Source organism: Heptranchias perlo, unplaced genomic scaffold (genome assembly GCF_035084215.1).
Source record: "Heptranchias perlo isolate sHepPer1 unplaced genomic scaffold, sHepPer1.hap1 HAP1_SCAFFOLD_140, whole genome shotgun sequence".
NCBI classification, from domain to species: domain Eukaryota; kingdom Metazoa; phylum Chordata; class Chondrichthyes; order Hexanchiformes; family Hexanchidae; genus Heptranchias; species Heptranchias perlo.
In genome coordinates, this window is record NW_027138646.1 from 744,617 (window position 1) to 770,605 (window position 25,989).

At 47.9% G+C, this 25,989-nt stretch overlaps 1 protein-coding gene across 4 annotated transcripts in view; it reads right to left on the reverse strand.

The window, feature by feature from the left end:
• The window catches only part of exd3 (exonuclease 3'-5' domain containing 3), a 459,468-nt gene that overhangs the window by 172,308 nt on the left and 261,171 nt on the right, over positions 1-25,989 (reverse strand). For all 4 annotated transcript variants that reach the window (XM_067977292.1, XM_067977295.1, XM_067977294.1 and 1 more), the window contains 2 exons: positions 5,675-5,728; positions 1,551-1,682 (listed from right to left, as the gene is read on the reverse strand). In XM_067977292.1, the coding sequence (XP_067833393.1) occupies positions 1,551-1,682; positions 5,675-5,728 (186 nt within the window). The remainder of the gene's footprint in view (positions 1-1,550; positions 1,683-5,674; positions 5,729-25,989) is intronic.

Genomic DNA, 25,989 nt, shown 5'->3' on the forward strand with positions numbered 1-25,989 from the left:
ACAAGGCAGATTCAAACAAGAGTAAAGAGAGCAGCTGATAATAGATTGAATCAGCCACAATCTGGAGAGGGTCCCTTTCACTCTGTGCCCGAGCTGACAATTGTCTAACGGTGAATCCTTCAGCCAGGGTTGGTCGAGTTTTGGAAAGATATTACAGGGCCTGTCACGCAGCCCATATCAGGGGGTGAGTGATTGGTAATGTAGTGTCACCGTTAAATCTTCGCCCTGTTCTCCTGGCTGGCCTCTCACCTTCCACCGTCCGTAAACTTGAATTCAGCTGAAGCTCTGCTGCCCGTATCCTAACTCGCACTAAGTCGCGTTTGCCCATCACCCCTGAGCTCGCTGACCTACAGTGGCTTCCGGTCCGGGAACTCCTCGATTTGAAAATTTTCATCTTTGTGTTTAAATCCTTCCATGGCCCTCGCCCCTCCCTATCTTTGTAACCTCCTCCAGCCCTACAACCCTCCAATTCTGGCCTCTTGCACATCCGCGACATTCATCGTTCCACCATTGGCGGCCGTGCCTTCAGCTGCCTAGCTCTGGAATTCCCTCCCTCTCCGCCTCTCTCTCCTCCTTTAGAACGCTCATTAAAACCTACCTCTTTGACCACCTGTCCTTATGCGACTCGGTGTCAAATTTTGTTTGATAATTGCTCCTGTGAAATGCCGTGGGACGTTAAAGGCGCTATATAAATGCAATTTATTGTTCCTACAACTATTACTGTCACAGTGGTGGTCAGTAGTGGAACAGAGTAAACGTGTTCAGTTGGCACAGGCTCCAGCCAAGAGAAAGAAATGGATTTGTGCCCATCTAACTCAGTTGCCCCACACGACCTTCATTAATCCCAGCCCCAAGCGCCCTGCAGCAGAATCTTACTCCAGTATTGAGACATAGATAGCTATAGACTTCCCCTCCACTGTGAAAGGACAGACAGGGCTCTGCATAAAATGATAACCAGGTCTGCCCCACTCAGTTATTCCATTCAGTACACGAGCTTGTGAGCACTATTAGATTGATTAGCATTTACTGGCAGGCCGTTCCTGTGCAACATACAGACGATAAGTGATGGGGTAAAGGGTTTCTGTGCAACCAAAACTTACAAATGTCCCAACTGAGACCAAGGAAACTCTCGAGGCTCCCTGATCTACTCAGGGTAAAATGTGCCTGTGTTACCACTGCAACTAAAGCAGGTTTCTAGGGTAATATACAGGAGGCCTCTCACAGGACAGTCTCACAGGACAGTCTCACAGGAGGCCTCTCGCAGGACAGTCTCACAGGACAGTCTCACAGGAGGCCTCTCGCAGGACAGTCTCACAGGACAGTCTCACAGGAGGCCTCTCGCAGGACAGTCTCACAGGACAGTCTCACAGGAGGCCTCTCGCAGGACAGCACTATCTCACAGCCTGATCCTTTGTTTAAATATGTTTCAGTTAGGAGCATTTTATTCAAAGAATAAGTTGGGGGCCGAATGCTCACAAAAGCCATTCGGCCCATCACCAGTCATCATCAACCAGCCCACCCCCACCTCCTCCCAGGACGTTCTGCCCTACCTGACAGCGGCTGAAGATGTCTCTCGGGGTGACTTGCACATTGAAGTGTTTCAGCACAGCAATGGCCTGGTCCTTGGCCTTCTCGGAGCAGTTCACAGAGAGGCATCGGCCTTCCCCCACCTGGGATCGTAGCTAGAGGGAAGACAAGAGCATCAGCACCTGTTCAGACCAAAGGGAGGACCCAGTCCATGGCCACACTCCTCCTGGTCCTCGCCTCACAACTCTCTCCTTTTCTCAAGCTGCTGATTCTCTTTTCGGTAAGTTTGCAGAGGCGAAGAGTCACCTTCCGATACCTGGTCCATGGTGATTGTCCGTGTGTGAGTACAGACAGTGAGTATACAACACTCCCACTGAATGCAACTGACTCAGAATCAAACCTGGGCCCAGCTCAACACTGGGACCAGACTTTCCTCAGCCCTGGGGAGGGGTCTGGCATGTTATCAGAGAAAGAGACGCTGTCTCAGAAATCATTCCAAGCTTCGATTAGGCAAGCTGCCTGTAATGGTATAATACTTTATAATACTCTGTAATACCGTATTACAGAGTATTATACCATATTACAGAGTATTATACCGTATTACAGAGTATTACACTGTATTACGGAGTATTATACGGTAATATGGTATAATACTCTGTAATACCATATTACAGAGTATTATACCATATTACAGAGTATTATACCGTATTACAGAGTATTATACCGTATTAGAGTATTATACCGTATTACAGAGTATTATACCGTATTACAGAGTATTACACTGTATTACGGAGTATTATACGGTAATATGGTATAATACTCTGTAATACCATATTACAGAGTATTATACCGTATTACAGAGTATTATACCGTATTAGAGTATTATACCGTATTACAGAGTATTATACCGTATTACAGAGTATATTAGAGTATTATACCATATTAGAGTATTATACCGTATTAGAGTATTATACCATATTACAGAGTATTATACCGTATTACAGAGTATTATACCGTATTAGAGTATTATACCGTATTACAGAGTATTATACCGTATTAGAGTATTATACCGTATTACAGAGTATTATACCGTATTACAGAGTATATTAGAGTATTATACCGTATTAGAGTATTATACCGTATTAGAGTATTATACCGTATTACAGAGTATTATACCGTATTACAGAGTATTATACCATATTACAGAGTATTATACTGTATTAGAGTATTATACCATATTAGAGAGTATTATACCGTATTACAGAGTATATTACAGAGTATATTACAGAGTATTATACCGTATTAGAGTATTATACCATATTACAGAGTATTATACCGTATTACAGAGTATTATACCGTATTACAGAGTATTATACCGTATTAGAGTATTATACCGTATTACAGAGTATTATACCGTATTACAGAGTATTACACTGTATTACGGAGTATTATACGGTAATATGGTATAATACTCTGTAATACCATATTACAGAGTATTATACCATATTACAGAGTATTATACCGTATTACAGAGTATTATACCGTATTAGAGTATTATACCGTATTACAGAGTATTATACCGTATTACAGAGTATATTAGAGTATTATACCATATTAGAGTATTATACCGTATTAGAGTATTATACCATATTACAGAGTATTATACCGTATTACAGAGTATATTACAGAGTATTATACCGTATTAGAGTATTATACCATATTACAGAGTATTATACCATATTACAGAGTATTATACCGTATTACAGAGTATTATACCGTATTAGAGTATTATACCATATTACAGAGTATTATACCGTATTACAGAGTATTATACCGTATTAGAGTATTATACCATATTAGAGAGTATTATACCGTATTACAGAGTATAATACAGAGTATTAGACCATATTAGAGTATTATACCGTATTACAGAGTATTATACCGTATAATACTCCGTAATACGGTGTAATACTCTGTAATACGGTGTAATACTCTATAATGTGGTATAATGCCGTAATACGGTATAATACACTATACGGTATAATACTCTGTAATACGGTATAATGGGGTATAATTGTCTGGAACCGTTCACCGCCTGCTGATCGCACAATACCCTATAATCGTACAATACCCAACAACTGTAGAATCATAGAATGGTTACAGCACAGGAGGCCATTCGGCCCATCAAGCCCATGCTGGCTCTGTGTAAGAGCAATCCAGTTAGTCACATATACCCCCAGGTTTGTGCACATATACTCCCAGATCAGCCTATTCCTGCACCCCCTTTAGAATTGTACCATTTAGTTTATATTGCCTCTCCTCATCCTTCCTACTGAAATGTATCACTTTGCACTTCTCTGCGTTAAATTTCATCTGCCAAGTGTCCACCCATTCCACCAGCCTGTCTATATCCTCTTGAAGTCTATCACTATCCTCCTCACTGCTCACTACACTTCCAAGTTTTGTGTCATCTGCAGATTTTGAAATTGTGCCCTGTACACCCAAGTCCAAGTCATTAATATATATCAAGAAAAGCAGTGGTCCCAGCACTGACCCCTGGGGAACACCACTGTACACCTCCCTCCAGTCCGAAAAACAACCGTTCACCACTACTCTCTGCATCCTGTCACTTAGCCAATTTTGTATCCATGCTGCCAGTGTCCCTTTTATTCCATGGGCTTCAGTACCCTACCGTACAACACCCTATAACCTTACAACATCCCATAACCGTACAATCCTCTATAACCGTACAACACCCTATAACCGGAGAATACCCTATAACCGTACAATCCTCCATCACCGTACAATCCTCCATCACCGTACAATCCTCCATCACCGTACAATCCTCCATCACCCTACAACACCCTATAACCATTCAATACCCTATAACCATACAATCCTCCATCACCGTACAATCCTCCATCACCGTACAATCCTCCATCACCGTACAATCCTCCATCACCCTACAACACCCTATAACCATTCAATACCCTATAACCGTACAATCCTCCATCACCGTACAATCCTCCATCACCCTACAACACCCTATAACCATTCAATACCCTATAACCATACAATCCTCCATCACCGTACAACACCCTATATCCGTACAATACTCCATAACCGTACAATCCTCTATAACCGTACAACACCCCATAACTGTACAACACCCAATAACCGTACAATACCCTATAAACGTAAAATCCTCTATAACTGTACAACACCTTATAACTGTACAATACAATACCCTATAACTGTACAATATCCTATAACAGTACAATCCTCTATAACCATTCAACACCCTATAACCGTACAACACCCTATAACCGTACAACACCCTATAACCGTACAACACCCCAGATAGCCGTACAACACCCTATAACCGTACAACACCCTATAACCGTACAACACCCCAGATAGCCGTACAACACCCTATAACTGTACAACACCCTATAACCGTACAACACCCTATAACCGTACAACACCCCAGATAGCCGTACAACACCCTATAACCGTACAACACCCCAGATAGCCATACAACACCCTGTAACCGTACAACCCCCCAGATAGCCATACAACACCCTATAACTGTACAACACCCTGTAACCGTACAACACCCCAGATAGCCATACAACACCCTATAACCGTACAACACCCCAGATAGCCGTACAACACCCTATAACCGTACAACACCCCAGATAGCCGTACAACACCCTATAACTGTACAACACCCTATAACCGTACAACACCCTGTAACCGTACAACCCCCCAGATAGCCGTACAACACCCTATAACTGTACAATGCCCTAACCCCATTTCCCTCCCTTCTCTCCTGCGGGCGATGCGCTGGTAACTTGCTGGGTTACAGCTCCATAGGTGATGTGCTGTCCACTCCCTCATCCTGAGGTATTTTTGTATGTGTGAGCCCAAAGTATTCAACTGTTGGGGGCATCACAGCTCTCCTCACTGAACACCCAGACACACACGATCTTTGCAGCTGGGATTGAGCCCTATCTGAACTGTGGCCAGCACACTGCGAAGCAGGAGGCTCAGCTCTCGCACAGAACCATCAGGGTGTGAACTGAACCCTGGGCTGCTCGACCCAACAGTGGGCTGTCGGTGACGTGTACTATACTGGTGCACTCACCGTCTGGTAGGGTAAGCCACAGGTCAGGATAAAGCGGTTTTCTTCACGAGCAATCTGAAATAAAGAAGGGAGCATGGTAATGACATTTCAGGGCAAGGCTGATTATCTATTGTAATAAAACGATACTTCGTGTTCACACTTCCTGTGTGTCACGTCACAATTCTATCACACTTACTTGTAGGCAGATTTCTTGCATTTGATTGGCTCATAAACAAATTTCTTAAGGTCAGAAATGGGGATGTTCGCTGATGATTGCGCAGTGTTCAGTTCCATTCGCAACCCCTCAGATAATGAAGCAGTCCGTGCCCGCATGCAGCAAGACCTGGACAACATCCAGGAATGGGCTTGTAAGTGCCAAGTAACATTTGCACCAGACAAGTGCCAGGCAATGACCATCTCCAACAAGAGAGAGTTTAACCACCTCCCCTTGACATTCAACGACATTACCATCGCCGAATCCCCCACCATCAACATCCTGGGGGTCACCATTGATCAGAAACTTAACTGGACCAGCCATATAAATACTGTGTCTACAAGAGTAGGTCAGAGGCTGGGTATTCTGCAGCGAGTAACTCACCTCCTGACTCCCCAAAGCCTTTCCACCATCTACAAGGCACAAGTCAGGAGTGTGATGGAATACTCTCCACTTGCCTGGATGAGTGCAGCTCCAACAACACTCAAGAAGCTCGACACCATCCAGGACAAAGCAGCCCGCTTGATTGGCACCCCATCCACCACCCTAAACATTCACTCCCTTCACCACCGGCGCAATGTGGCTGCAGTGTGTACCATCCACAGGATGCACTGCAGCAACTCGCCAAGGCTTCTTCGACAGCACCTCCCAAACCTGCAACCTCTACCACCTAGAAGGACAAGAGCAGCAGGTACATGGGAACAACACCACCTGCACGTTCCCCTCCAAGTCACACACCATCCCGATGTGGGCGTCGCTGGCGAGGCCGGCATTTATTGCCCATCCCTAATTGCCCTTGAGAAGGTGGTGGTGAGCCGCCTTCTTGAACAACTGAGTGGCTTGCTAGGCTATTTCAGAGGGCGATTAAGAATCAACCACATTGCTGTGGGTCTGGAGTCACATATAGGCTAGACCGGGTAAGGACGGCAGGTTTCCTTCCCAAAGGGCATTAGTGAACCAGATGGGTTTTTATGACAATCCAGTAGTTTCATGGCCACCATTACTGATACTAATTTTTTTATTCCAGGTTTTTATTGAATTAATTGAAATTAAATTCCCCAGCTGCCGTGGTGGGATTTGAACTCATGACTCTGGAATATTAGTCCAGGCCTCTGGATTACTAGTCCAGTAACATAACCACTATGCTACTGTACACGTTTCCTAAGTAGTCCATCTCCTACCCATCTCATGGCTCTGGATAGTGCATCTTCCTCAGTGTGTATCACTCGCCCAAGCTTCACCGACTTCCTCACGGGTTCTGTACTGAGCGACTCTTTCACCTCAATCACACAGAATGCCACATTTGAACCACCCACTGTATATAAAGATTGTTATCTCACCTCCACTGTGATTATGTTATATTTTTGTCTGCTCTTCACCCTCTCAACAATCTTTCACCATTTACCTTTTCATAAATCTTCATAATCTTAACAACCCTGTTGGGTGACCCTTTAACTATCTCAGCTCCAATGGAAAAAGTCCAAACATCTCAAATTCTCTTCACAACGGCCATCCCTCATCACTGACAGAATCCTGGTGAAAAGACACTGCTCCTTTCCACTACTTTCATCTCCTGTCCAACACTCTCCACAATGCTCCCAACTGTGGCCTAACTAGGTCTTATACAAGTTCAATGCAACATCCCTACTTTTCTATTGTGATTTCAAATATAAAATCAAGAGTTCTGTTTGTCTTTTTATGACCTTAACTATATTTACTGCCACTTTTAATGACCTCAAGGTTCCTCTCTGTTCCATTTAAAATCTGACCATTCGATGTATTTGCCCCTACATTACAACAGTGACTACACTTCAAAAGTATTTCATTGGCTGTAAAGCGCTTTGGGATGTCCTGAGATGGTGAAAGGGGCTGTAGAAATACAAGTTCCTTCTTTCTTTGCATTTAAGGGGATCTGAACCTTTCTTTCCCTTTTACACCATCGCTCCAGCCCCCATCCACCGTGTACAGACCATTCCTGCCCCAGAACTGGTCCCAGTGTCCCAGAAATCTGATCCCGTCCCCCCACTACACCATGTCTCCAGTCACACATTCACCTCCCCTATCTTACTGATGATCACCTGGGCACTGGGAGTAATTCAGTGACTCATACCGCCCCCCCAGCTCCTGCTTTTAATCTCTCGACTTGCTGAAATTCCCTTTGCAGGCCCCGAGTTCTGTGCCTTCCTATGTCATTGGTTCCAACATGAACCTCGACTTCCGCCTGGTCCTCTTCCTTCTCCAAAATCTTTTGCATCAGCTCCATGGTGGAACCTAGGAGGCAACACTCCATTCAGGGCATTCGATTACAGCTATAAAAGTGCCTGCCTCTTCCCCTATAGGGTCACTGATTCATACCATGTCTCTGGACTTCACCTTCTCCAATTGGCAGCCATCGGGTTCATTGTGCCATAGTGTTGCTCACTGGTGCCCTCCTCCATGGGCCCTTCTGCCTGGGGCACTCCTCCCTGAGGCCCCTCTCCCTGGTATTATTGTCCTAGGCCCAGTATTGCTCCATGGCAGTGAGCTGCTGGTGTACGAATGTCACTCGCATTCTCTCCTTAAAATGTACCGTGCGACCTCTGTGATGGCAGCTCGGGAAAGAGCAGTTCCTTCACAATCCCAAGGAGTGAGAGTGACTGACAGCCTGGACTCAGTGCCAGACATCGGGCACAACCACTTACAGGCCATACATGCCAACCACCTTCGCGCTTTGGACCGAATGGAGGCTGGAAAAGCTGATTGCTCATATGTGACCGCCTTCTCAGTGAGTGGATGTACACAGGCAATCTCACACAGTGTACGGTTTGGCTGGTTGGGTGACTGTCTCAGCCCTTGCCCTGAAAGGGATGTTACGTACAAAAGAAATTAGTAATGGAACTCTGTGCTCGGGGACATTTCAGTTATAGAGAAACTCCCTGCAGAATCGATTAGTGGAGCCCAGAGACAAAGACTCTCTTCTCTTCCCACTGCTTCAATGGGCCGTCAAAGAGCTGAATTTCTGTCCCCCACCTGAAAAGGGGTTGGAAACACTGACTGTCAGGCAAAAAGCATATGATTGGTGACGAATGTTTACTGATCTTTCACACTGTGCTGATGTTCCACCAGTGCCCAATCCCTCTACTGTGTTGTGTCTTGTAAACTAATACCCGATTACTTATACCCTACCCTCATGCTAATCACTGCAATTATTCACATTAAGTGACATTAGCGCTCAGCAAAATTTCTCCAGCTATTCATAAATTCTTTTAAGTACCAATTTCCCTCCGCCTGATTTTACTGTAAACTCCAGTCTTTCCTACATTACTGAAAGTCATGAAGATTCTGCCTCTTTTTGTGTGTCTCAGTGATTGGGGAGGGTCCCACGAGGTGCCCCTCTAATGGGCAGTGAGAGCACTGATGGGCAGTGTGAGCACTGATGGGCAGTGTGAGCACTGATGGGCTTCTCTCAGCTTTCAGGACGTCCCACACTCCTTCACTGTGTCGAGAGGGTTAAAACGCAGGGGCTTACAGGACAACCATGGGGCCAATCGAATGGAGCTGATCGAGGAAAGATCAGCCCATGGATGAGATGTTTTCACTGCCCTTTGCACCAAGCTGTGCTGTGCCCATGTGTCCCTGCTCATGTCTATGTATCCCTATGCCCGTGTGTCCCTGTGTGCATGTGTACCCGTGCCCATGTGCCTGTGCCCTTGTCCATTTGTGCCTGTCCCTGTCCCCATGTCCCTGTGCTCCTGTCCCTGGGCCCGTGCCCCTGTCCCTGTGTGCATGTGTACCCGTGCCACTGTCCCTGGGCCCGTGCCCATGTCCCTGTGTGCATGTGTACCCGTGCCATTGTCCCTGGGCCCGTGCCCCTGTCCCTGTGTGCATGTGTACCCGTGCCACTGTCCCTGGGCCCGTGCCCATGTCCCTGTGTGCATGTGTACCCGTGCCATTGTCCCTGGGCCCGTGCCCCTGTCCCTGTGTGCATGTGTACCCGTGCCACTGTCCCTGGGCCCGTGCCCCTGTCCCTGTGTGCATGTGTACCCGTGCCACTGTCCCTGGGCCCGTGCCCATGTCCCTGTGCCCCTGCCCATGTCCCTGTGCCCCTGTCCCTGGGCCCGTGCCCATGTCCCTGTGCCCCTGTCCCTGGGCCCGTGCCCATGTCCCTGTGCTCCTGTCCCTGGGCCCGTGCCCATGTCCCTGTGCCCCTGTCCCTGTGTGCATGTGTACCCGTGCCACTGTCCCTGGGCCCCTGTCCCTGTGTGCTTGTGTACCCGTGCCATTGTCCCTGGGCCCGTGCCCCTGTCCCTGTGTGCATGTGTACCCGTGCCACTGTCCCTGGGCCCGTGCCCATGTCCCTGTGCCCCTGCCCCTGGGCCCGTGCCCATGTCCCTGTGCCCCTGCCCCTGGGCCCGTGCCCATGTCCCTGTGCCCCTGTCCCTGGGCCCGTGCCCCTGTCCCTGTGCCCCTGCCCTTGGGCCCGTGCCCATGTCCCTGGGCCCGTGCCCCTGTCCCTGTGTGCATGTGTACCCGTGCCACTGTCCCTGGGCCCGTGCCCATGTCCCTGTGCCCCTGCCCCTGGGCCCGTGCACATGTCCCTGTGCCCCTGTCCCTGGGCCCGTGCCCATGTCCCTGGGCCCCTGTCCCTGCGCCCATGTCCCTGTCCCTGCGCCCATGCCCGTGCCCGTGTCCCTGTGCCCGTGCCCCCGTGCCCAATCTTATACAGAGTGAAAGGTGTGCGTAATGCTCAGCAGTAACACTCTGCAAACCTCTTCCCTTCATCAGTGCTGGAAACCTGAGCTCACACTGACAGACCGACCTGGTAATGAAGAGTGCGTGAGCTTTGGAGTGTTTGTTTGCTGAAGATACTTCTCAGAAGCACAGAGCAGGAGCAAGAGACAGATGTATCATGAGGCTCACACAGGATCTGTCCAGTTAAAGGCACCTACACATATGGTGGGGGTAATATTTCCCTTCAGCGCCCCGGGCAGTGTTCTGGTGGAGCAGATCCCCTCCTACCCTCTGTTATAGAACATGCCTGATTCTCACCCCAATGGAATCAAAATCTAGCAGATTGTTTAATGGGCGAGTGACCCCTCCACCAGATTACTGGCCGGGCGGTGATGGGGAGAATCCCTCCATGTGCCTTTTGTCAAGAAGGCTTTAATTTATTATGTTGGGGCAAGCTGGGGCATGTCCTCCTGCCAGAAAATCTGGACTACAGATATTTTGTTTGTTGACTAGCATTTTCCAACATTCCGGATGCAAATATTCTGTGATGTGTATACAACTTCATGTGATCAGTGTTAACCTAACAGAATATCACACAGTAAACTGGAATGGCAAATCACGCACAATGTGGTAATCATTAGCAGAATAATACACTTAGATTCAATGTAAAAGTCACTGGGGGGGGGGAACTAACTGGGGAGGGGCTTAGTCTGAAACACGGAGGGGCCGGTAAATAACGTGACACCAGGCCAGGGCTTGGAACTGTGAAAGTCGGGAGTTGCAGGCTCAGCCAGTCCAGAGAATGCTGCTTACTGCTCTCTCAATGTAGTGGGAGGCAAATTAAATGAACACAAATCAAGTCATGTGGAGTTGGAGAGCCAGGACTACGCTAGGAGGGAGCATGTTAGTTCATCTTAAGCTCCAGAGATTTACAGACTTTGAGAGGGTTTGATTGTCCATTTTAGCCCCTCCATCCCTTCCAAATCAGCATTGCTGGAAGGAGGGAGGGAGGGAGACTAAAAGAAGGAAGCCCTCTGACTTCAACATTAAGTATGAGCTGAGCCAAATCAAGCATTCAGTGTCTCTTTTAAGTTGTTCCTGAAAAGAAGATCTTGTTTTTGATAAGGCATGACAACAAAATTATTTTTTCTTTGAAGAAATGGGGAGATTTAAGAGCATGTAACATAGGAATAGGAGGAGGCAATTCAGCCATTCAATTAGATCCAGGCTGATCTGCACCTCAACTCCATTCACCCGCCTTTGCTCCATTTCCCTTAATACCCTCGCCTAACAAAATTCGAGCAATCTCAGTTTTGAAAATTTCAATTGATCCCCAGCCTCAACAGCTTTTTGGGGGCAGAGTGTTCCTGATTTACACCAACGAATGTGCGAAAAAGTGCTTCCTGATACTAGGATTTACTGGCCCTCCCACAGTGTGAACCCCAATCAGGGAATCATAGAATGGTTACAGCATAGAAGGAGGCCACTCGGCCCATTGAGACCATGCCAGTTCCGTGTAAGAGCAATCCGGTTAGTCCCATTCCCCCACTCTTTCCCCACATTTCCTGCAAATATTTTCCCTTCAAGTATTTATCCAATTCCTTTTTGAAAGCCACGAATGAATCTGCTTCCACCGCCCTTTCAGGCAGTACATTCCAGATCAAAACCACTCGCTGTGTTAAAAACTTTTTCTCATATTGCCTTTGGTTCTTTTGCCAAACACCTTAAATCTGTGTCCCTTCTCGACCCTTCTGCCAATGGGAACAGTTTCCCTTTATTTATTTTATCTGAATCCTTCATGATTTTGAACACTTCTATTAAATCTCCTCTTAATCTTCTCTGCTCTAAGGAGAACAATCCCAGCTTCTCCAGTCTATCCAAATAACTGAAGTCCCTCATCCCTGGAACCATTCTAGTAAATCTCCTCTGCACCCTCTCTAAGGCCTTCACATCCTTCCTAAAGTGCGGTGCCCAGAATTGGACACAATACTCCAGTTGTGGCTGAACCAGTGTTTTATAAAGGTTCAACATAACTTCCTTGTTTTTGTACTCTATGCCTCTATTTATAAAGCCCAGGGTCCCGTATGCTTTTTTAACCACTTTCTCAACCTGTCCAGCCACCGTCAAAAATTTGTGCACATATACCCCCAGATCTCTCTGTTCCTGAACCCCCTTTAGAGTTGTACCATTTAGTTTATATTGCCTCTCCTCGTTTTCCGACCAAAATATATCACTTCGCACTTCTCTGCGTTAAATTTAATCTGCCATGTGTCTGCCCATTCCACCAGCCTGTCTATGTCCTCTTGAAGTCTATCGCTATCCTCCTCACTCTTTACTACATTTCCAAGTTTTGTGTCATCTGCAGATTTTGAAATTGTGCCCTGTACACCCAAGTCCAAGTCATTAATATATATCAAGAAAAGCAGTGGTCCCAGCACTGGCCCCTGGGGAACACCACTGTACACCTCCCTCCAGTCCGAAAAACAACCGTTCACCACTACTCTCTGCATCCTGTCACTTAGCCAATTTTGCATCCATGCTGCCAGTGTCCCCTTTATTCCATGGGCTTCAATTTTGCTTACAAGCCTATTATGTGGCACTTTATCAAACGTCTTTTGAAAATCCATATACACATCAACCGCACTACCCTCATCGACCCTCTCTGTTACCTCATCAAAAAAAATCAATCAAGTTAGTTAAACACGATTTGCCTTTAACAAATCCGTGCTGGCTTTCCTTCATTAATCCACACTTATCAATGTGACAATTAATTTTGTCCCGGATTATCGTTTCTAAAAGTTTCCCCACCACTGAGGTTAAACTGACTGGCCTGTAGTTGCTGGGTTTATCCTTACACCTTTTTTTGAACAAGGGTGTAACATTTTGCAATTCTCCAGTCCTCTGGCACCACCCCCGTATCTATGGATGTTTGGAAAATAATGGCGAGTACTTCCGCAATTTCCACCCTTACTTCCCTCAGCAACCTAGGATCCATCCCATCCGGACTGGGTGACTTATCTGCTTTAAGTACAGTTAGCCTTTCTAGTAACTCCTCATTATGAATTTTTAGCCCATTCTGTATCTCAATGACCTCCTCTTTTAATGAGACTGTGGCAGCATCTTCTACCTTGGTAAAGACAGATGCAAAGTACTCATTTAGTACCTCAGCCATCCCCTCTACCTCCAGGCGTAGATCTCCTTTTTGGACCCTAATCGGCCCCACCCCTCCTCTTATTACCCGTTTACTGTTTATATGCCTGTAGAAGTCTTCTGGATTCCCTTTTATGTTGGCCGCCAGTCTATTCTCATACAATCTCTTTGCCCCTCTTATTTCCTTTTCCACTTTTCCTCTGTACTATCAATATTCAGCCTGGTTCTCACTTGTATTATCAAGCCGACATCTGTCATACGCCCCCTTTTGCTGCCCTGGGCGTTATAAATAGAGGCATAGAGTACAAAAGTATGGAAGTCATGATGAACCTTTATAAAACACTGGTTCAGCCACAACTGGAGTATTGCGTCCAGTTCTGGGCGCCGCACTTTAGGAAAGATTTGAAGGCCTGAGAGAGGGTGCAGAAGAGATTCCAGGGATGAGGGACTTTAGTTACGTGGATAGACTGGAGAAGCTGGGGTTGCTCTTCCTTGGAATAGAGAAGGTTGAGAGGAGATTTGATCGAGGTATTCAAAATCATGAAGAGTCGAAACAGAGGAGATAGAGAGAAACTGTTCCCATTGGTGGGAGGGTCAAGAACCAGATGACATAGATTTAAGGTGATTGGCAAAAGAAGCAAAGGTGAAATGAGGAAAAATGTTTTTACACAGCGAGTGGTTAGGATCTGGAATGCACTGCCTGAGGGGGTGGTGGAGGCAGATTCAATCATGGCCTTCAAAAGGGAACTGGATAAGAACTTGAAAGGAAAAAATATGCAGGGCTACGGGGAAAGGGCGGGGGAGTGGGACTAGCTGGATTGCCCTTACATAGAACTGGTGCGGAACCCATGGGCCTCCATGCTGAAACCTTTCTATGATTCATCTCACTCTCTATCACTTTTGTCATCCAGGCACATCAGTGTTTGGTTGCCCTATCTTTCCCCCTTGTTGGACCCGAAACATCTCTTGTTTAAAGGACGCCATGGTTTGATTACAGATTTACATGCAAACCTTTGATTACAATTTACCAAGGCTGGATCCGTTCGACACACCAACACTATACTCCAACCAAGTTATTCAATGGGATGTTTGTTGGTGTTTCGTGTCTATTGACATTAAACACCAACATCCAAAGGACACAGAACACCAAAAAACTCATCCAATAGACACTAAACACCAACAAACATCCTAAGGACACTTAACTCAAAAAAACTCATCCCATAGACACTAAACTCCCACAAACATCCCATAGACACTCAACTCCAACAAACATCCCATAGACACTCAACTCCAACAAACATCCCATAGACACTCAACTCCAACAAACATCCCATAGACACTAAACTCCCACAAACATCCCATAGACACTCTACTCCAACAAACATCCCATAGACACTCAACTCCAACAAACATCCCATAGACACTCAACTCCAACAAACATCCCATAGACACTCAACTCCAACAAACATCCCATAGACACTCAACTCTCACAAACATCCCATAGACACTAAACACCGACAAACATCCCATAGACACTAAACTCCAACAAACATCCCATAGACACTCAACTCCAACAAACATCCCATAGACACTCAACTCCCACAAACATCCCATAGACACCAAACTCCAAACAAACATCCCATAGACACTCAACACCGACAAACATCCCATAGACACTCAACTCCAACAAACATCTCATAGACACTCAACTCCAACAAACATCCCATAGACACTAAACTCCAACAAACATCCCATAGACACTCAACTCCCACAAACATCCCATAGACACTAAACACCGACAAACATCCCATAGACACTCAACTCCCACAAACATCCCATAGACACTAAACACCGACAAACATCCCATAGACACTCAACTCCAACAAACATCCCATAGACACTAAACACCGACAAACATCCCATAGACACTCAACTCCCACAAACATCCCATAGACACTAAACACCGACAAACATCCCATAGACACTCAACTCCAACAAACATCCCATAGACACTAAACTCCAACAAACATCTCATAGACACTCAACTCCAACAAACATCCCATAGACACTCAACTCCAACAAACATCCCATAGACACTCAACTCCAACAAACATCCCATAGACACTAAACTCCAACAAACATCCCATAGACACTCAACTCCCACAAACATCCCATAGACACTAAACACCGACAAACATCCCATAGACACTCAACTCCCACAAACATCCCATAGACACTAAACACCGACAAACATCTCATAGACACTCAACTCCAACAAACATCCCATTGACACTCAACTCCAACAAACATCCCATAGACACTCAACTCCAACAAACATCCCATAGACACTCAACTCCAACAAACATCCCATAGACACTCAACTCCCACAAACATCCCATAGACACTAAACTCCAACAAACATCCCAGTGGATCAAGTGGATCCCTTGAAGAGTATAGAGATTGCTGGAGTAGAGTTAAGAGAGAAATCAGGAGGGCAAAAAGGAGACATGAGATTGCTTTGGCAGATAAGGCAAAGGAGAATCCAAAGAGCTTCTACAAATACATAAAGGGCAAAAGGGTAACTAGGGAGAGAGTAGGGCCTCTTAAGGATCAACAAGGTCATCTATGTGCGGAACCACAAGAGATGGGTGAGATCCTAAATGAATATTTCACATCGGTATTTACGGTTGAGAAAGGCATGGATGTTAGGGAACTTGGGGAAATAAATAATGATGTCTTGAGGAGTGTACATATTACAGAGAGGGAGGTGCTGGAAGTCTTAACGCGCATCAAGGTAAATAAATCTCCGGGACCTGATGAAATGTATCCCAGGACGTTATGGGAGGTTAGGGAGGAAATTGCGGGTCCCCTAGCAGAGATATTTGAATCATCGACAGCTACAGGTGAGGTGCCTGAAGATTGGAGGGTAGCAAATGTTGTGCCTTTGTTTAAGAAGGGCGGCAGGGAAAAGCCTGGGAACGACAGACCGGTGAGCCTGATATCTGTAGTGGGTAAGTTGTTAGAGGGTATTCTGAGAGACAGGATCGACAGGCATTTGGAGAGGCAGGGACTGATTAGGAACAGTCAGCATGGTTTTGTGAGAGGAAAATCATGTCTCACGAATTTGATTGAGTTTTTTGAAGGGGTAACCAAGAAGATAGATGAGGGCTGTGCAGTAGACGTGGTCTACATGGACTTCAGCAAAGCCTTTGACAAGGTACCGCATGGTAGGTTGTTACATAAGGTTAAATCTCACAGGATCCAAGGTGAGGTCCCAGACTCTTCCATCACCATCCCTGGGTATGTTCTGTCCCACCGGCAGGACAGACCCACCAGAGGTGGCGGTACAGTGATATACAGTCAGGAGGGAGTGGCCCTGGGAGTCCTCAACATTGACTCTGGACCCCATGAAATCTCATGGCATCAGGTCAAACATGGGCAAGGAAACCTCCTGCTGATTACCACCTACCGTCCTCCCTCAGCTGATGAATCAGTCCTCCTCCATGTTGAGCACCACTTGGAGGAAGCACTGAGGGTAGCAAGGGCACAAAATGTACTCTGGGTGGGGGACTTCAATGTCCATCACCAAGAGTGGCTCGGTAGCACCACTACTGACCGAGCTGGCCGAGTCCTGAAGGACATAGCTGCTAGACTGGGCCTGCGGCAGGTGGTGAGCGAACCAACACGAGGGAAAAACTTACTTGACCTCGTCCTCACCAATCTACCTGTCGCGAATGCATCTGTCCATGACAGTATTGGTAGGAGTGATCACCGCACAGTCCTCGTGGAGATGAAGTCCCGTCTTCGCACTGAGGACACCATCCAACGTGTTGTGTGGCACTACCACCGTGCAAAATGGGATAGATTCAGAACAGATCTAGCAGCTCAAAACTGGGCATCCATGAGGCGCTGTGGGCCATCAGCAGCAGCAGAATTGTATTCCAGCACGTTCTGTAACCTCATGGCCCGGCATATTCCTCACTCGACCATTACCAACAAGCCAGGAGATCAACCCTGGTTCAATGAGGAGTGTAGAATAGCATGCCAGGAGCAGCACCAGGCGTACCTAAAAATGAGGTGCCAACCTGGTGAAGCTACAACTCAGGACTACATGCATGCTAAACAGCGGAAGCAACATGCTATAGACAGAGCTAAGCAATTCCACAACCAACGGATCAGATCAAAGCTCTGCAGTCCTGCCACATCCAGTCGTGAATAGTGGTGGACAATTAAACAACTAACGGGAGGAGGAGGCTCTGCAAACATCCCCATCCTCAATGATGGCGGAGTCCAGCACATGAGTGCAAAAGACAAGGCTGAAGCGTTTGCAACCATCTTCAGCCAGAAGTGCCGAGTGGATGATCCATCTCTGCCTCCTCCCGATATCCCCACCATCACGGAAGCCAGTCTTCGGCCAATTCGATTCACTCCACGTGATATCAAGAAACGGCTGAGTGCACTGGATACAGCAAAGGCTATGGACCCCGACAACATCCCAGCTGTAGTGCTGAAGACTTGTGCTCCAGAACTAGCTGCGCCTCCAGCCAAACTGTTCCATTGCAGCTACAACACTGGCATCTACCCGACAATGTGGAAAATTGCCCAGGTATGTCCTGTCCACAAAAAGCAGGACAAATCTAATCCGGCCAATTACCGCCCCATCAGTCTACTCTCAATCATCAGCAAAGTGATGGAAGGTGTCGTCGACAGTGCTTTCAAGCGGAACTGACTCACCAATAACCTGCTCACCGATGCTCAGTTTGGGTTCCGCCAGGAGCACTCTGCTCCAGACCTCATTACAGCCTTGGCCCAAACATGGACAAAAGAGCTGAATTCCAGAGGTGAGGTGAGAGTGACTGCCCTTGACATCAAGGCAGCATTTGACCGAGTGTGGCACCAAGGAGCCCGAGTAAAATTGAAGTCAATGGGAATCAGGGGGAAAACTCTCCAGTGGCTGGAGTCATACCTCGCACAAAGGAAGATGGTAGTGGTTGTTGGAGGCCAATCATCTCAGCCCCAGGACATTGCTGCAGGAGTTCCTCAGGGCAGTGTCCTGGGCCCAACTATCATCAGCTGCTTCATCAATGACCTTCCCTCCATCATAAGGTCAGAAATGGGGATGTTTGCTGATGACTGCACAGTGTTCAGTTCCATTCGCAACCCCTCAAATAATGAAGCAGTCCGAGCCCGCATGCAGCAAGACCTGGACAACATCCAGGTTTGGGCTCATAAGTGGCAAGTAACATTCGTGCCAGACAAGTGCCAGGCAATGACCATCTCCAACAAGAGAGAGTCTAACCACCTCCCCTTGACATTCAACGGCATTACCATCGCCGAATCCCCCACCATCAACATCCTGGGGGTCACCATTGACCAGAAACTTAACTGGACCAGCCATATAAATACTGTGTCTACAAGAGTAGGTCAGAGGCTGGGTATTCTGCAGCGAGTGACTCACCTCCTGACTCCCCAAAGCCTTTCCACCATCTACAAGGCACAAGTCAGGAGTGTGATGGAATACTCTCCACTTGCTTGGATGAGTGCAGCTCCAACTACACTCAAGAAGCTCAACACCATCCAGGACAAAGCTGCCCGCTTGATTGGCACCCCATCCACCACCCTAAACATTCACTCCCTTCACCACCGGCGCATTGTGGCTGCAGTGTGTACCATCCACAGGATGCACTGCAGCAACTCGCCAAGGCTTCTTCGACAGCACCTCCCAAACCCGCGACCTCTACCAGCTAGAAGGACAAGAGCAGCAGGTACATGGGAACAACACCACCTGCACGTTCCCCTCCAAGTCACACACCATCCCGACTTGGAAATATATCGCCGTTCCTTCATTGTCACTGGGTCAAAATCCTGGAACTCCCTTCCTAACAGCACTGTGGGAGAACCGTCACCACACGGACTGCAGCGGTTCAAGAAGGCGGCTCACCACCACCTTCTCAATGCAATTAGGGATGGGCAATAAATGCTGGCCTTGCCAGCGACGCCCACATCCCATGAACGAATAAAAAAAAAGTAGCCAATTGGATTGACGACAGAAGACAGAGGGTGGTTGTGGAGGGTTGTTTTTCAAACTGGAGGCCTGTGACCAGCGGTGTGCCTCAGGGATCGGTGCTGGGTCCGCTGTTATTTGTTATTTATATTAATGATTTGGATGAGAATTTAGGAGGCATGGTTAGTAAGTTTGCAGATGACACCAAGATTGGTGGCATTGTGGACAGTGAAGAAGGTTATCTAGGATTGCAACGAGATCTTGATAAATTGGGCCAGTGGGCTGATGAATGGCAGATGGAGTTTAATTTAGATAAATGTGAGGTGATGCATTTTGGTAGATCGAATCGGGCCAGGACCTACTCCGTTAATGGTAGGGCGTTGAGGAGAGTTATAGAACAAAGAGATCTAGGAGTACAGGTTCATAGCTCCTTGAAAGTGGAGTCACAGGTGGATAGGGTGGTGAAGAAGGCATTCAGCATGCTTGGTTTCATTGGTCAGAACATTGAATGCAGGAGTTGGGATGTCTTGTTGAAGTTGTACAAGACATTAGTAAGGCCACACTTGGAACACTGTGTACAGTTCGAGTCACCCTATTAGAGAAAGGATATAATTAAACTAGAAAGAGTGCAGAAAAGATTTACTAGGATGCTACCGGGACTTGATGGTTTGACTTATAGGGAGAGGTTGGATGGACTGAGACTTTTTTCCCTGGAGAGTAGGAGGTTTAGGGGTGATCTTATAGAAGTCTATAAAATAATGAGGGGCATAGATAAGGTAGATGGTCAAAATCTTTTCCGAAAGGTAGGGGAGTCTATAATGAGGGGGCATAGATTTAAGGTGAGAGGGGAGAGATACAAAAGGGTCCAGAGGGGCAATTTTTTCACTCAAAGGGTGGTGAGTGTCTGGAACGAGCTGCCAGAGGCAGTAGTAGAGGCGGGGACAATTTTGTCTTTTAAAAAGCATTTGGACAGTTACATGGGTAAGATGGGTATAGAGGGATATGGGCCAAGTGCAGGCAATTGGGACCAGCTTAGTGGTATAAACTGGGCGACATGGACATGTTGGGCCGAAGGGCCTGTTTCCATGTTGTAAACTTCTATGATTCTAGATACTAAACTCCAACAAACATCCCATAGACACTGAACTCCAACAAACATCCCATAGACACTAAATTGCAACAAACATCCCATAGACACTCAACTCCGACAAACATCCCATAGACACTGAACTCCAGCAAACATCCGATAGACACTAAACTCCCACAAACATCCCATAGACACTAAATTGCAACAAACATCCCATAGACACTAAACTCCAACAAACATCCCATAGACACTAAACTCCAACAAACATCCCATAGACACTCAACTCCAACAAACATCCCATAGACACTCAACTCCAACAAACATCCCATAGACACTCAACTCCAACAAACATCCCAAAGACACTCAACTCCAACAAACATCCCATGGACACTAAACTCCAACAAACATCCCATGGACACTAAACCCCAACAAACATCCCATAGACACTCAACTCCAACAAACATCCCATCGACATTCAACTCCAACAAACATCCCATAGACACTGAACCCCGACAAATATCCCATGGACACTCAACTCCAACAAACATCCCATTGACACTCAACTCCAACAAATATCCCATAAACACTAAATACCAACAAACATCCCATGGACACTCAACTCCAACAAACATCCCATAGACACTAAACTCCAACAAACATCCCATAGACACTCAACTCCAACAAACATCCCATAGACACTAAATTGCAACAAACATCCCATGGACACTAAACCCCAACAAACATCCCATGGACACTCAACTCCAACAAACATCCCATAGACATTCAACTCCAACAAACATCCCATAGACACTGAACCCCGACAAATATCCCATGGACACTCAACTCCAACAAACATCCCATTGAACTCAACTCCAACAAACATCCCATAAACACTAAATACCAACAAACATCCCATAGACACTAAACTCCAACAAACATCCCATAGACACTCAACTCCAACAAACATCCCATAGACACTAAACTCCAACAAACATCCCATGGACACTAAACTCCAACAAACATCCCATGGACACTAAACCCCAACAAACATCCCATAGACACTCAACTCCAACAAACATCCCATAGACACTCAACTCCAACAAACATCCCATAGACATTCAACTCCAACAAACATCCCATAGACACTAAACCTCGACAAATATCCCATGGACACTCAACTCCAACAAACATCCCATAAACACTAAATACCAACAAACATCCCATGGACACTCAACTCCAACAAACATCCCATAGACACTAAACTCCAACAAACATCCCATAGACACTCAACACCGACAAACATCCCATGGACACTAAACTCCAACAAACATCCCATAGACACTCAACTCCAACAAACATAGACACTAAATTGCAACAAACATCCCATGGACACTCAACTCCAACAAACATCCCATAGACACTAAATTGCAACAAACATCCCATGGACACTAAACTCCAACAAACATCCCATAGACATTCAACTCCAACAAACATCCCATAGACACTAAACTCCTACAAAGATCCCATCGACACTCAACTCCAACAAACATCCCATAGACACTCAACTCCAACAAACATCTCATAGACACTAAACTCCTACAAACATCCCATAGACACTCAACTCCAACAAACATCCCATAGACACTCAACTCCAACAAACATCCCATAGACACTCAACTCCAACAAACATCTCATAGACACTAAACTCCTACAAACATCCCATAGACACTCAACTCCAACAAACATCCCATAGACACTCAACTCCAACAAACATCCCATAGACACTCAACTCCAACAAACATCCCATAGACACTCAACTCCAACAAACATCCCATAGACACTAAATTGCAACAAACATCCGATGGACACTAAACTCCAACAAACATCCCATAGACATTCAACTCCAACAAACATCCCATAGACATTCAACTCCAACAAACATCCCATAGACACTCAACTCCAACAAACATCTCATAGACACTAAACTCCTACAAACATCCCATAGACACTAAACTCCAACAAACATCCCATAGACACTAAATTGCAACAAACATCCGATGGACACTAAACTCCAACAAACATCCCATGGACACTCAACTCCAACAAACATCCCATAGACACTCAACTCCAACAAACATCCCATAGACACTCAACTCCAACAAACATCCCATAGACACTAAACTCCAACAAACATTCCATGGACACTAAACTCCAACAAACATCCCAACGACACTCAACTCCAACAAACATCCCATTGACACTCAACTCCAACAAACATCCCATAAACACTAAATACCAACAAACATCCCATGGACACTCAACTCCAACAAACATCCCATAGACACTAAACTCCAACAAACATCCCAAAGACACTCAACTCCAACAAACATCCCATAGACACTAAATTGCAACAAACATCTCATAGACACTAAACTCCTACAAACATCTCATAGACACTCAACTCCAACAAACATCCCATAGACACTAAACTCCAACAAACATCCCATAGACACTCAACACCAACAAACATCCCATAGACACTCAACTCCAACAAACATCCCATAGACACTCAACTCCAACAAACATCCCATAGACACTCAACTCCAACAAACATCTCATAGACACTAAACTCCAACAAACATCCCATAGACACTCAACTCCAACAAACATCCCATAGACACTCAACTCCAACAAACATCTCATAGACACTCAACTCCAACAAACATCCCATAGACACTCAACTCCAACAAACATCCCATAGACACTCAACTCCAACAAACATCCCATAGACACTCAACTCCAACAAACATCCCATAGACACTCAACTCCAACAAACATCCCATAGACACTCAACTCCAACAAACATCCCATAGACACTCAACTCCAACAAACATCCCATAGACACTAAACTCCTACAAACATCTCATAGACACTAAACTCCAATAAACCCAGCACTGCAGGCACCTTTAAAATGCTTCCTGGACTCACTCGTGCTGCTCTCTGCTCTATGACATTTTGGACCCATTACTTTCAGGTTTATCCAGCACTGGCTGAGATATGCTTTCCCAACAGAGCTAATGATCAACCTGAACTTTTCAATTTCCATTCATAGGATTAAAAGGAGGCATCTTTCCTTTTTCTCTCTTTGAATGATGACGCTCAGATCAAAGTTGACTCTTCACAGTTGAGTTATTTTTATTACATCTTTAGAAGGATGTTTTTTAATTTCCATAACAAAAGCATTCCTGTGAGCTCGAGCATTCACAAACTCAAATGTTTCACAATGACGTCAATGAACTCTTAATTCCTTCATGGTTTACACTAATTGCTGCCATTACTGTTTCTCTTTAAACATTTTAAAACTATAAGGTCACCAAAATGTGTATGTTAGTTAATGTGCTGGATCAGTGCCCTGCCCACTGTCGTACTGAGTCATCAGGCGACCCTCTCAGCTCAATCCTCACACTCTGCTGAATTAGCTGATCGAGTGGTTTTGGTTAATGTTGCCCACTCCCTTAGTGCCCCCCCAACTTCTCAGTGTCATTAATAAGGGGTGCGGGAAGGGAAGGGGGGATGGTGAATGTAATGGATGATTGCTTCATCGTCCAATGCAACAGGGAAGCCATGAGAGGCAGTGCTCGGGGGGGGGGGGGGGGGAGGGAGAGGAGGGGGGGGGGGGGGAGGGAGAGGAGGGGGGGGGGGGGGGAGAGGAGGAGGGGGGGGGGGAGAGGAGGAGGGGGGGGGGGAGAGGAGGAGGGGGGGGGGGGAGGGAGAGGAGGAGGGGGGGAGGGAGAGGAGGAGGGGGGGGGGGAGAGGAGGAGGGGGGGGGGGGAGAGGAGGAGGGGGGGGGGGGAGAGGAGGAGGGGGGGGGGGAGAGGAGGAGGGGGGGGGGGAGAGGAGGAGGGGGGGGGGGAGGGAGAGGAGGAGGGGGGGGGGGAGGGAGAGGAGGAGGAGGGAGAGGGGGGGAGGGAGAGGGGGGGAGGGAGAGAGGGGGGGAGGGAGAGGGGGGGGGAGGGAGAGAGGGGGGGAGGGAGAGGGGGGGGGAGGGAGAGGGGGGGGGAGGGAGAGGGGGGGGAGGGAGGGGGGGGGGAGGGAGGGGGGGGAGGGAGAGGGGGGGAGGGAGAGGGGGGGGAGGGAGAGGGGGGAGGGAGAGGGAGGGAGGGAGGGAGAGGGGGGAGGGAGAGGGAGGGAGGGAGGGAGGGGGGGAGGGGGGGAGGGGGGGGGAGGGGGGAGGGAGGGGGGGAGGGAGGGAGGGGGGGAGGGAGGGAGGGAGAGGGGGGGAGGGAGAGGGGAGAGGGAGTGGGAGGGGGGAGTGGGAGGGAGAGGGGGGAGGGGGAGAGGGGAGGGAGAGGGGAGGGGGGAGGGGAGAGGGTAGGGGGGAGGGGAGAGGAGAGGGGGAGGGGGAGAGGGGGGAGGGAGGGAGGGAGGGGGGAGGGAGGGAGGGGGGAGAGGGAGGGGGGAGAGGGAGGGGGGAGAGGGGGGGAGAGGGGGGGGGGAGAGGGGGGGGGAGAGAGGGAGGGGGGGAGAGGGAGGGAGGGGGAGAGGGAGGGAGGGGGAGAGGGAGGGAGGGGAGAGGGAGGGAGGGGGGAGGGGGAGAGGGGGGAGGGGGAGAGGGGAGAGGGAGGAGGGGGAGAGGGAGGAGGGGGGGAGAGGGAGGGAGGGGGGAGAGGGAGGAGGGGGGGAGGAGGGGAGAGGAGGGGAGAGGAGGGGGGAGGGAGGGAGGGGAGAGGGAGGGAGGGAGGGGAGAGGGAGGGAGGGGGGAGGGGGAGAGGAGGGAGGGGGGAGGGGGAGAGGGAGGAGGGGGAGAGGGAGGAGGGGGGGAGAGGGAGGGAGGGGGGAGAGGGAGGAGGGGGGGAGAGGAGGGGGGAGGGGGAGGGGAGGGAGGGGGAGGGGAGGGGAGGGAGGGGGAGGGGAGAGGAGGGGGAGGGGAGAGGGAGGGGAGGAGGACAATACATTGGGGTGTGTGGGGGTGGGGGTGTGGGTGGGGTGTGTGGGGGTGGGGGTGGGGTGTGTGGGGGTGGGGGTGGGGTGTGTGTGGGGGGGTGGGGGTGGGGGTGTGTGGGGGTGGGGAGAACCGTCACCACACGGACTGCAGAGGTACAAGAAGACGGCTCACCACCACCTCCTCGAGGGCGATTAGAGATGGGCAATAAATTCCGGCCTCGCCAGCG